Genomic DNA, 14282 nt, shown 5'->3' on the forward strand with positions numbered 1-14282 from the left:
ATAATAGCTTTTTTACGCGAGTCAAAAAACCACTTTTCTATAACTTTGACCACTGTTAAAACAAAGTTTCCCAACTAGCCTCGAGTTGATTTTTTGATATTTTATTTATAACAGGTTTCCGAACAATATTCCGCAGAGAAACTTCTAATAGTATTTTTTTTCCGAAACAGGCTCTTTCATGTCTATAATGACTGGACTAATATGTTGTTGGCCAAATGAACATACAATAGAAATTTTCTACACATTATATACAAATTATTATAATTTGTTACCTTCAGCAGAAAACTCTTAATTCCATATGAACTATACCAGGTGTTTCAGTTGTATTGTTTCAATTTCAATTACTTAAAAAAAACATCTAAACTTTTTTAAATTGAGTCTAATATTAAAATTCTTTCACTTTCGGTTTAACCGAAAACGACCGTAACTTTTTTATTTTAAACGACACTATTTTTCTTAAAATTTTAATTCTACAAAAAAATACAATTTTTGTGAAGTATTACTCTTTGTATTTAGATTTCAAAATATAAGTGAAGTTGCATTTTAAATGTTTCCAAAATTGTAACATAAAAAGTTAAGGTAGTACACTATTTATTTTGATATACAAAGAATATCCTTTAACGAGAGGCAAGATGAAGTTTATCTCTAATGCTAACGAACATACAGGAAAAATAGGATGCTATAAATATAAAAGGACATATTATCTTTACTGAATAATATTTCTCTAATATTCGTACAATGTGTTTGCTCAAAACTGTGGACCTTTACAATTTTTTTAGTTACTGTCTAATTTTATATACCTAATCTCAAAAAATAGAAAAAAAAATTGTTTAGTTTTCTCTTACCAGAATTGTTCAAATTCACAACAAGTGTATATCTTCTCTTGTATCTACATTTTCAATACTGTAAAAAAACCTTTTTTCATATTTTAAACTATACAGGCTGTTCTATTTAAACAAACCAGTTTAATCAGATGTGACCTTATTTATGACCATTTTAATTTTGCTAAAGTTGATTATAAATAGTGTGTGACAGAGAGAAATTCTGTTTTATTTTACCACGACTAAACTTATTGTTTTCTTCAATTAAAAATTTATTATACTTAAAGCTTCCAATGACTCACAGGATGGTTTTGTGTTAATTCTTTTTAGCAAAACTGTTGATTCAAGACACGTTAGACAGTAATATATCTGAGGATTTTTTTCAAAGTATTATTTACTTTTTGAAGGCCTCGCTTTGTTTTGTATGCTCCTTAATTAGCGCTTGCTTTGCTTTAGTAGAGTTCCTATAAAAATTACTAAACAACTAGTTTAAAAAAATATGTGTTGACTTTTTAGTTACCGTCCCAACTAATTAGTTTCGTTTGTTATTACTTTTTTATATAAAAAGAAACGGAAACGAATGATTGATGATAGTTAATTTTTCAAGGCATACTTTTCTTAATTATGGGAATTGAGCATCTTGTTATGCAAAAAGGGATCAAACAAATCTAAACATTTGTCAAGATCTAAGCAGATTACCTTATCTCGTGGCTATAGTTGCATGGCGATGTACTCAAATATGTACTAAACTAAAATCTAGCCCCTGCAATTAAGATGTTTGATCCCAATTAAAACAAACGGCTTATTTGATTGGTCTGATAAAAAGTTGTGATTCTTCTAGAGACTGATAACATAATGCTTTAAATACAGATTGAACAGGAAAAAAGTTGAAAGCAAATATTTTGGAAGAATATGCTGAAAGTAGTGTATTTAGTGACAAGGAAAAAAATATATACAGGACATATGAAAGCAGCGCGTTCTAGTTATTAATTGCGTGTAATGACTTAATTTGGAGAAATCAGAATTAAAATTGGGTTTTATCAATTAAGAAATTATACAAAAAAAGGAGAAATCTGAAAACGTATCTAAAAATCTTACTTGAAATATTTATAAGGCAACTGAAACTTTTCATTTGTCGACGTTTCGACGATTGTGGTCTTCTTCAGAGATAATGAAGGATGTTTTTAATATTTAAATGTTAAAAAAATGAATATGTATCTTGCTGGTTTATATTAAATGTCATTTATTGTGAAACTGCTCATTACATATTGAAATTGAAAGGTAGGTAATTATTCAACCCGTTTGATGTAAAACTATAAATCTTCGAGACGTAGATCTTTCTATTTAGTACGGTCATACAGAGATAGAAAATTAACGATTCTGACATTTACAAGAACATTTAAGTGAATGAATTTTACATAAAATTGTTTCGGCTTTAAACAAATCTCATTTTGAATCACGTAATTTTTTCAGTGACAGAATCAGTCTATCAGGAAGTGTTTCTCTCGTGAGATTATTTTGAAAAAATTAAGTCACTGTAGAATTAGAAGGAATCGTCAGCAGGCTGTAATGGTAAACGATCATATGTCCAAATTTAATAACGAATCGATTCATTTTTTGTTGATTAGGTACCGTATATGTAATAATAACCGACTTATCACTCTCTGAAGGTGATCGTTTATTTTTCGGAAAGTAAAATCGAACCTTTTACCGTAAAATAATGACAAAAGAACTAGCGGAGTTATGATGAATATAAAATGGTAATCTCATTTTTTCGGAGAAAAAGTCAATAATAAAATCTATGGCTTAACAATAAAAATAGAAACTAAGAGTAATCCATGTCCAATTGACTTTATTTAGGTATCAATAATAGCTCTGCAAGTTTGACCGGTTTAGAATGCCTAAATTTAAAAAAAGTGAAATAATGAAAAAAAAATTTTTAGTTTTTAAAAAAAATTCCTTCTTTTCGAAATAACTCAAAAACTAAACAAGATACGTGAAAAATGCAAGAGTTCAAAATTAAAAGTCTTTTTTTATAATATGTTTGCTCTCTTTCAATTTTTCTGTAGAGCAAAAATTAACAGAGATATTACGTTTTTCAGTTTACATTTGCGTGTAAATACCACCTTCTTTATCCCCTTAAAACCTAAAAACCTCGAAAACGAAGAGTTCAAGACCTTTCAACTATAGAGATTGATTTGTAGCACTTGCAATTACCTGCAAATTGCTTTTTGGAGCGATGAAAAATATTAAAAATTAAAAAAGTTATCGTGAAAAAACGAATTGTATTATTTAGTAAAAATTGTCGGATCGTGTAAAGGCTTAATTTCCGATAGTTTTCGAGGCGTAATACACGCACATGTGTAGATATATTGTAACAGGTAGAAATTGACTTAAGAGTTTTTATTATAAAATACATCAAGTAATGACATACTGGATAGATGGTGACGAAATAGTAATGATAATTTGGGTGACAGTTAGATGAAAAGTGACAGTTCATAATAAAATGTAAATTTTGATGAAATCTCAGTCTAAATTAATAAAAAGTGTCCATAAATTAATGGAATTTAGCAAAAGAAAAATAAAATGGTATTGAAAATGTTAAATTTGAAGTGTATAAAGTAAGTAATAATCTGATTGGTTGAAATTGAAAAGTATAGATTAAGTTATAGATAAAAGTGTAATTAGATATGAGTGCAGTGATTTAAAAAAATTGGCGGTTATCAAGGAGACGGGGCAAAAAATAAATAATAAGAATCAATAAGTAAGAAGAGGAATTAGTAGATATAAAAGTCAGAACAATAAAAAGAAGATTAAATAAGAAGTGAAATAAATTATAGATGACTAAAAGAAAACCATATAAATCACCAGAGGAAATCAATTGCTGAGAAGAATTTAAAAAAAAATTAAAAAAGCACAACGTTATTGCGGTACATTCAAGAAACGATAAAGAAACAAGAAGAGAACAGTGAGAATTAAGAGTTAGGAAAGAACAATTTGTTTGGAAGAAAGAAAAATTAGGGTAAAGTCAAAATTGACAGATAACTATTAGTCCAGACGTATCTGTTTCAAAAAGTCGATATTTAGGTGAATCGTATATCCACGGAGATTTTTGGCTTTTTGGCTTTTAAATATCACTAGAAATGAAAATTTTTCTATGCGCATAAAAAACGTAGGCTTAACTTTTGGCTGCACAATATGTTAAAAAAATCGAAAAATGTCATATTTTTCTTCCTATTTAATTATGTATCTTTTCAAGAGTTGATTTTAGGCGAAAATGGAAGAGGAAAAAAATGTTTAAAAAAAAATCAAAATCTGACCACCACCACCAGTACGATTTTCTTGAATTTATCGCTTGCATAAACAACTCTAAACACGTTTTAAAGTAGGTTGCTAATGAAGAAAAGTATTACAAACTTAGACCTGGTAAGTACCCGGAATACCAAAGGTATTTTTCGAAAAATTTGCCCGGATGTCACAGTACATTTAGTGTAAATGACGGTTAGCTTTGATCGGCTATAACTACGTAACTAATTGACCATTCGATCTGTTTTTTTTTAAAGAAGCGTATTTCCAATAACTTAAAACCTGCTTTAAAAAAATTTGATTTGATTGAATATTCACAAAGTTATTCTAATTGTTTATAAATACAAAAATTCGACCAATGTTTAAACAAGCGCCAGAGCTCTCCTAGTTGACGGATTCGAATTTTTCAAAAAGCTTTTGAAAGCCTGAGAGCCCTTCTATATGTGATTAAATTTTCAAGTATCTAAGGGCCTTGGTTTTTGCTGTGCAAAATTTTGAAAATTTGCAAATTTTTTTTCAAAACTTGGATTGTAAAATTATTATGCAAAATCTATCGAACCGATTTTGATGAAATTTGGTGTGATGATTCTACATAACATGAAGTTTTCTTGAGCCAAGTGTGAAGGTCCTATACCCAATTTAAAGACCCCAAATAATTCCCTAAAAATTAATGTTTTTTAGCCCCATTTTTGACGATTTTTTCGATTTTTACGATAATAATCATGATTCATTCGATTGGTAACTGGTGTTATTTTGTAAAAAAAATTAATTACAAACATTTTTTTCCCTCTTCCATTTTCGCCTAAAATCAACTCTTGAAAAAATACATAATTAAATAGGAACATTTTTCGAATTTTTTTAACATATTGTGCCGCCAATAGTTAAACCCAGGTTTTTTTATGCGCATAGAAAAATTTTCATTTCTAGTGATATTTGAAAGCCAAAAAGCTAAAAATCTCCGTGGATATAAGATTCACCCAAACCAAAACAGATACCGAATATTTTAGTCTATATCATTTTATAATTATTTACGGTGAAACAGTTTAAAATTTATTTTAGACTCACGTTTATTGGGAAAAAAGTCTTATTTTGGTCTCAAAAATAAGCCCCTAAATACTTTGTACTGAATTTTTTATAGTCACAATTACAATATTTTGCTGCATAAAGTTAAGGACTTGCACATTGCTTCCTTCAAATATAAAATCAAAAAATATTTTCCGAGTCATTGATTTTATTCTGCAGATTTTAGCTTGTACATTTCTTATCACAATATTTTATAATGGATTTGTCTTATACTCATTGTTAATTTCACTACGAATTTTAAGCTTCGTGAGTTTTAATTTATTTTTTACTTAATTTTTTGTCTCACTTTTATTTTTGTAACTTTAGTTTTTGTATCAATTTCAACTTGTTACAAACATAACGCGTCGTTTAACGAAACAAAAAACCCGATTTAATTAACAAACCACCCTCAATCGCCACCAACACGTTCGAGGACCTGAAAAATATGCCCACTTACACCGAGATCCTGTGGTCGTCCTTGCTGAAGCCCATGTCCTGCAGGGGGATGATATCCAATGTCAACCGGTTGACCACGAAGCCGTCGAATCACAGTCGAGAAATTTCAGGTATCGGCGAGAAATTTCAGCAGACGCTGAGGCTAGTCACTGGGTCTTTGAAAATATTGAAAAAAAAAAGCTCGACGAGTGCGGTGCAGGTTACCACAACCGGTGAAAGAACAGAACTGAACCTACCGCCAAACCGGACCGACATTTTGTAGTTGCGGTCACGTGGCCGCCGGTTACGTCTGCCACGGAATCCCGAGGAGCTCCAGAAGTCGACACTGTCGACAGCAGAAACGCGATCGTCACGTGAGGATGTTGTTGGATCCGCAAGTGGCTGGTCGCTCCGACGGAGATTGCTTGCGGCCGGGAAACCGAACTTTGCCTTCGCCTTTCAGTGTTGTTTAGATGTTTTCCTAGGTGTTTTCATATAAATCACGTAGGCGATGAATAACAATGTTATTTCCCCGACTACCTGATCGGCTACATACCAACAAATAATAGAGCGCACATCATCGAGTCGATATTTTGTTGATAAATAACATTTTGCACTTTACACATTTAAAGTGCTGTTTAATCCCTCGATATAGGCACTTTTAATTTGTCGACACTTTATTTTTAGCTCTTTGTTGATTTAAAGTGCTGTTTTAATCCCTACCTTCAAGTATTAAAGTGCCACTTACAATTAAAATTGCTCCTTATTCCTCAAAAAGGAAGGTAGTACATTTTAAATAAACAAGTATTACAAAAAGCAACAAGAACAAATAATATAGGTAACTATGTTCTTCTGTTACCAACATGAACATAAGATTAACAAATAATGTTCTAGTGCGATATTAGCGGTTCTACCAACTGTACAGAGGGTAGCGAATAGCGATAAAAAGTGCACTTTGTTCATTTAAAGTGTCGTTTTAATCTTTAGGTTCAGGTATTAAAGTGACACTTAACAATTAAAAGTGCTCCTTATTGCTCAAAAAGGAAAACAGTTCATTGTAAATAAATAAGAATAAGTATTGCAAACAGCAATAAGAACAAATAATATAACGATGTTCTTCTGTTAGAAACATGAAAATAAGATTAAAAAATAATGTTCTATTGCGATATTAGCAGTTCTATCAACTAAACAGAGCATAAAAAGTAATATAACAAACTCTAAGTAGCCATATAAATATGCACTTTGTTGATTTAAAGTGCAGTTTGGTCCCTTTCAAACAGTGGTATAATTTTTAATCAAAACGGCAGATTTTAGTGCTCAAGTTTTAAGGATTAAAACAACACTTTACAAACCTTGCGTAAGCTCACATTGTTGCAATAATCGACTTAGTTTACTAAATTATTCTCAACTGTAACATTTTTCCAAATCACGCACCTTTTCAAAATGCAGAAACTAAAGTTCTGAATACTGGACATTCATAGTGACTATAAGGGGTGTAAAATATAACTTGCATTCCTTAGCTCGATATGAATGTGAAAATAGTATTTGTGCACTTGATGATTTAAAGTGCCTTTTAATTTCTGGTATCAAACAACATAGGGCTACTTTTAATAAAAAGTGACAATTTATTCCTCAAAAATATCTAACAGAATGGTATTTTCTAAAGAGGTATTACAAAATTAGCTACAAAAGAAGCAGTTCATATTCGTCATTTACATTTTTTGTGAAAAATAGGAAAGTAAGTTTCAGAAACTAGGATTTCAGGACAATACTAAAGATTAAATATCTAGCAACTATACAGTGTAAAAAAGTGATATAACGTACTGCGAAGGTTCATATTAATAAGAAAATAGTATTTTTTGCATTTTTGGTTTAAAGTGCGTTTTAATTTCTAAGTTCATAGTAAGTTATCACTTTTAATAAAAAGTGACACTTTGTCTATCGAAAATAACGACTGAAACTGTACTTTAAGGAGCTAAAAAGTAGCGGAACAAATAATAAAACGACATGAATTCGAGAATAGCATGTTTGCACTTTGTTGATTTAAAGTGCTGTTTCAATCTTTAGGCAGTAAAATGTCATGTTTAATCCACGGGTAGGTATAGTCTTTCCGAAGTTAGTTGAACATGTATAAAATGCCTAGCAATAAAATTCATAGGCGTCCCTAAAAAAGTTTTCTGCTTTATTAGAAATTATAATAATTTGTATATAATGTGTAGAAAATTTCTATTATATGTTCATTTGGTCAACAACATATTTTAATTATTTATGTTCTCAAATAATTTTATTATACTGATGGTAAATTTCGTTTTGTTCCGTTTCAAAAGATCTCCAAAATGTCATGTAATAATATTAGTAAACAAAATATACCTCTTATTTCTCCCTTTCGCAATTGTAATATGAATGATTAATAGAAGGTGCCTGCAATAAATTAAAATTACCTGAATCACACCAAATTCCGCATTACTGCACTGCACTGCTAGACAAGTTGTCAACCACTTATCAACAACTGAAATTTATTGCCCAGTCGTCTAGTACGCAGTAACTAAAACACCATTTCTATGGAATTTAAAAAGAATATAAAGATATTCTTAGAAGCGACTGAACCGCAATGATTCTTTGTTACCTAAAAATGTTTAATTCATTTCTCACACTACTTTCTGTAACAGTTCTTTAGTAACTCGCGGAAATTGTCACTTTTGCTAATTAACGTAGTGTCCTCCAGACACCTCGTTTATTTCTTGTTGATCGATGGCGCCTTATAAACAGGTATGTCACAGTTTGTCCTATTTAATTTTTCAAACAGTTGCATTTTAGTTTTGCGTTTTGCTTAGTTTACTACCATCGAGATCTCCAAAGTAGTTGCTAAATTTGATATTTCGCTGAGCACAGCTTACTTTTTTCAAATTGGAATATATTTATTTAAATCTGACAAAGGAAGTAGACATGACAATCGAGTTGACATGACACTTACCAGTTTCATAAGAATACATCGAAACTGATTTACTTTTGTTTGCTGACGTTTCCGAATTTACCGTCACGGCGATATTTATATTCAGTACGAGTAGTATAAACGATTAGCGTCGATTATTTACCAATTAACAAATGTTATTGAAATCGATAAACTAAAATAAAACATCAACAAATACAGTGATGAGTCAGGTTGAAAGCTGACGAACTTTAGAAATGTACAACAGAAATAATGTATGTACAGTTGAATTAACCTATTTTTTCTACTTGTATATGCAAAAGTTAGGATTTTGTTACGGCTTACAATTAGTCAAGGCCAGATTTATGATTGCCGTAATCAAAATACTAAACTAAACTTGCATGGATTTTCTTTTCAATTAACTTGATTTTGACACAAATTGTTTTGTAGGCACCTAAGTATTTAAAAAATCGACACTGTACTTGCCAAATGTCATGTGACAGCAGCAATTTAAAATGATAGTGTATGTGTTGCTATATGTCTTGTGACATGGTTTGCTTCTTTGTTTCTGTCGAAATACTAATTTATGCACTTTTACAAAGAGTGCTTTGAAGACAAATAATCCAAGTTTACTTTAAATAAAATTTGGACAGTTCAGTTGAATTTTCGTTGACAATGTCAAAGTTCAGGTAATTAAAAATATAACTTTTGCGTGAAACAGATATATTTATTTATTTAATTAATATTAAAGACGAATTCACACAATGTTCGAATTCGAAGAAAAATCTTTTATTCCTGTTCTAAAGTCACCTTTGACAGCGACCATCACGTATTTATAGCCACGATATCTACAGTGTGTCCACGGATTGAGTGCACGTGGCGTGTAAATGACAAAAAGTTTTCGAGTTGATATTTGAGCTTTTGGGCATCATCCCTGCTTGTTTTTAAAGTAAGAAGTTGAAAAAATTTGTCCAAATAATTAATATACAGGGTGTTTTTACGATGAATTTTGATTATCAGACTGTCAATTTTCAATTTGATCGGCCAACTTTGTTTTTTATTATTTTTCACAACCACGAAGTACAAATTCCTAATTATTTATTAGAAAAAAAAAACGTAACTAATATAATAAACATAAATAAACGAATAATATAAAGGTTATTCAAATGTGCTGCCACCAACCATTACAAATCGCTCAACGCGCTTTGTAAATTCCGTGTAGGCGTTTTGGATTTCTTGAATTGGGATGGCATTAATTTTGTATCTCTTATTCTTCGTTTCAATTCAAATAAATCGTTAATCAACGGGGACCCATAGAGTTTTTACTTGTTTTTACCCCATAAATAAAAGTCCATTGGAGTTAAATCAGGGCCTCTAGGATGCTAAGGAATTGAGCCATTTCGCCCAATCCATCGCCCACGAAATTGACCATCTAGCCATTCTCGGACGATTCGCGTTAAATGCGCCGAGTGTCCGTCGTGTTGGAAGTCTATCGTTTAGAGGCGTATTATAATCCGGGCGAATTAGACCAGACACATGCGTGCTTCAAAAATCGGGCCCAACACGAATTTTATGGGCTTATAATTAAGTAAAAAAATACACAGAATAAAAGCCTTTTGTGTATTTGTAGAGATCGAGAGTCATATTGTTTATAACAAAAGTCAATAATTTTTTTGAAACAAATGTTCAGTATTCTATTTACCATGCTCAGAAGAGGTCGAGGTATAAAATTTTGTCTTAAAATTATCTGTTACAGTTATTGCGTAAATTGTGTCTAGAATATTAGAAAATTTTACAATATCAACATTACATATAAGTACTGCATTTTATGGTATTTAAAAGAACTGTTACATTCAATTCTACTACATTTTATTCGATGAATTGTATTGCTAGCGAATGTAGTTTTTTTTTAATTTTGAATATTGACAATCTGACATAACTTTTAATTCTCAACGAGTTTTCTAAGTAATTGATATTTTTAAAGGTACTTTATTCTTGACAATTTTTGAAAATTCATCGTAAAAAGATCCTGTACATTAATTATGTAAATGGACTATTTTTTTCAACTTTCCAGTTTAAGACCAAACACGGATGATGCCCAAAAGCTCAAATTTCAACTCAATCCGTGGACATACTGTATATATCGTGGCTGTAAATACGTGATGGTCGCTGTCAAATGTGACTAGAGCAGGAATTCTTTCAAATATTACATTATTTAATGATCTCAATACATTTTTAGAAACATTTTTAGAAATGGCTTAATAAATATTTTTCTTTTACGTGAAAATTGCGTTTTAAATTATCTAAACTTTGAGATTGTCAATGAAAATTTAACTTAATTGTCAAATTTTGGTTTGAAGTAAAATTGGAAGTCCTCCAAAGACCTTTCCAGAATTAATTTGATTTAAATTAGCTTTAAAATACATAAAGTAAAAGTAGAAGAGTTAAAAATAATATACAGGGTGTCCCGTTCATGTTTCAAAAAACTTGTGTGCAAGTTCCTCATGGGAAAATAATGGGGGTAATTCATGTAAAATTTGTTTTTTAGACGCCCTGTTTTCGATATACAGTGTGTTGAAGTTTTTACTTTCTAAATAGTTTTCCTTAATTATCTTTAAATAGGCTAAAGATAAAAATGTCAAAATTTGTACATGAGTAAACATCAATTGTGCGTTAAGAATAATATGCAAACGGTTTCTTTCTGAAAAGCAGTGTCGTCGATACAGGTAATTTAAGGGGTACAATCGAAGAAAAAATATGTTAAAAGTCAAAATTTATTACATTTCTAAACGGTTCTGTAAACTCTAAAGGACACTTAAAAAAAAGGTATACTTGTCAAAATTCGGTAGCATGTACCATTTTCGAGAAAAATTAAGTTGAATTTTTTTTGCTACACAAGTACATTAACAAAATATTAAATTGAAAGAGGACCTTACCATTGAGTGAGCTGAAGACATTTAGCTACCAACAGTATTTGCATTTAAGAGTATAATTTTAATTTCTTACGTATCACATGAAACAGTTAAATTGTAAAACATTTTATTAACTAAAAAAAGATTAAAATTTATTTTAAGTTTCAGTTCGTTGTAAACTAACATTTAAAAAAGTAAATCAAAATAAACAGATTATGGTAATTAATTATCTATTATTAACTAATTTTAGATATTGTAAACTACCACACTACCATTACTAAAATAAACAATTAATTGTTGAATGGACTGAATTGTTGATGGACATGAATACTTAAAAAAGTGATAAAAGCAGAAAAATATTAGGAAACAGACACGGAGACATACAGAACAAAATAGCTGCACAATTAAATAAATGTGAAATCTATTAACAGTAGATGCTGAAATTGTCCCACATTTCCTTCTATGCAACTTCATTTTTCTCGAAAATGGTACCTGTTACCGAATTTCAACAAGTATACATTTTTTTTTGTAGTATGCTTAAGCGTTTACAGAACCGTTTAGAAATGTAATAAATTTTGACTTTTAACATATTTTTTTTTTCGATTGTACCCCTCCAGTTACCTGTATCGGCGACACTGCTTTTCAAAAAGAAACAGTTTGTGCATTATTCTTAACGCACAGTTGATGTTTGCTCGTGTACAAATTTTGACATTTTTATCTTTAGCCGATTTAAAGATAATTAAGGAAAACCATTTGGAAAGTAACAACTTCAACACACTGTATCTCGAAAACAGGGCGTCTAAGAAAAAAACTTTACATGAACCACCCCTACTATTTTTCCATGAGGAACTTGCACACAAGTTTTTTTTTGAAACATGAACGAGACACCCTGTATATTTTTAAAATGTTAAAAAAAAACCTCTATAAAAAAATATGTGTAGTATTTTAACAATTTTAATTGCGATTATTTTTAAGAAATAAAATATAAAATTGATATATTTATATACTACTATGTTTCTAAATATTTCGAATATATCACGAGTAATGACCAAAACGACGCGACGTATGTAACTCATTTGTTTGTTGATAACATTTTTACTACTTTTTAACTTACCCCATATATTTGTTGTTTTTCTTGCCAGCGCCCATTCCGTCTTGATATCCAAATTCGTTAAAGTCGGGAACCTATCACTACCAAAACACTGCGTATAATGTTCAAAATCAACGCCTATGTAGAAGCTAAGCAATAATACCTGCTACTGTCTTGCTCACGGTACAGTAGTTAGCAAATTGTCACTATCGGCGATCGTAGGGAACTGACTTTCTACCAGAAGTGACCGGAATTTTGTTGTTGAGGTGGATATGACGTGGTGTGGCGTTCGCCACAAGAAGCTTCCATTTCCAGCGGACGTCAGCACTTGACACCACCGGGTGGTAGTACTACAGATTTGCCAATGTTACATACGCTTCTGTTATCGCGAAGAGTATCTTTTGCTGGAAAATTGATGACACCTCAGTGAATCGAAGTAAACGCAGGATGTTTGGATAGTGTAACACATTTTGATACCAGAGTCGCTTCCGTAAGTGATATTCTACAGGGCGTCTCAGAAAACAGTGGTCGTAGAACAACAACGTATAGCTGTGCTAAAAATAGTTGGATTTAAGTCGACTTGGATCTTTTAAGGAAAATTGCTGTGTCTAATATTAATTTGCCCTAAAATTGTCGGATTTCGAGTGAAATTTGCTGATTCGAAAAAATGGAAGCCTAAAATCTGAGCTTGCCATGGGAAACAAAAGTACGAACTGTTTATACATAGAAAAAAATATTAAAAATTTACATAGTCATGGTACTATTGACAATACAGAAAATATGAACTAATAATGATTTGTGTCACAAATTGTGTTTAAAATGTATTTAATTTTACTTTTGAAATAAAACAAACAATAATCAAGTTGCTGTAACCAAATGATTTGGGTTAACCCTATTAAAAATTATTACAACTTTTTATGCTTTTACAATATTTATCACGTTTTTGACCTTCAAGTCAATTACCAAGGTCATTTCAAGGTCAGTCTTGATTTTTTTAATATAAACCCTTATTTTTTATTGAATTCGTATTTTGCGGAAAAAATACGTAACATTTGTACGAAACATTACTCTTACTGTTTCATTTTAATTCTCGGGCTAATATCTCAAGAAATAAAAAATATTTCCAACAAAAGTTGGCGAGTTTCGGGGGGATCAAATTACCGTGACCTTGAAATTAACCTTAAAGTCAATTATCAAGGTCATTTCAAGGTCAACCTTGATTTTTTAAATGGAATCCCATATTTTCATTACAGTTTCGTATTCTGCGGGAAAAAATACTTAACTTTTGTATGAAACATTTTTCTTGAAAAGGCTTCGTGTTCGTCGTAACTTTAACTTTTCTAATACAGGGTTCGTAGTGGCCGGGAAAACCGGGAATACCGGGAAAAGTCAGGGAATTTGTTATTCTTCATAAAAAACAGGGAATAGTCAGGGAATTTTAAAAATATTCATGAAAGTCAGGGAATTTGATGTTTGCAACTGGAAATTTTGTGAAAGCCGGCCCTGGGTTCTTGAAAGAGAAAACTATTTGTGGTTATGAAACCTTTATAAGAGGTTGTTAGGGTATAAAAAAGATTATGCGAGTCCAGTCGAAAAAAAATTTAATGCATAAACACCAATTAGTATGTAAAAATGAAATACAAGTGACCTGGATTTTTTTTTATAAGTCAGGGAAAACCTGGAAAAGTCAGGGAATTCTTTATTACTTTTGAACTATGAACCCTGAA

At 30.7% G+C, this 14282-nt stretch overlaps 1 protein-coding gene across 2 annotated transcripts in view; it reads right to left on the minus strand.

Moving 5' to 3' along the window:
• The window catches only part of LOC108911257 (sodium-independent sulfate anion transporter), a 36120-nt gene extending 23356 nt beyond the window's left edge, over positions 1-12764 (minus strand). The window contains exon 1 of one of the 2 annotated variants that reach the window (XM_018716147.1): positions 12580-12764. In XM_018716147.1, the coding sequence (XP_018571663.1) occupies positions 12580-12614 (35 nt within the window). In that variant the 5' untranslated portion in view covers positions 12615-12764. Of the gene's footprint in view, positions 1-5646; positions 5850-12579 lie in introns of those variants that run through there. The other variant, XM_018716148.1, reaches the window with a different exon arrangement.
• Between the last annotated feature and the right edge of the window lie 1518 nt (positions 12765-14282).

This window comes from Anoplophora glabripennis, unplaced genomic scaffold, assembly GCF_000390285.2.
Source record: "Anoplophora glabripennis isolate ALB-LARVAE unplaced genomic scaffold, Agla_2.0 scaffold353, whole genome shotgun sequence".
Taxonomy (NCBI): domain Eukaryota; kingdom Metazoa; phylum Arthropoda; class Insecta; order Coleoptera; family Cerambycidae; genus Anoplophora; species Anoplophora glabripennis.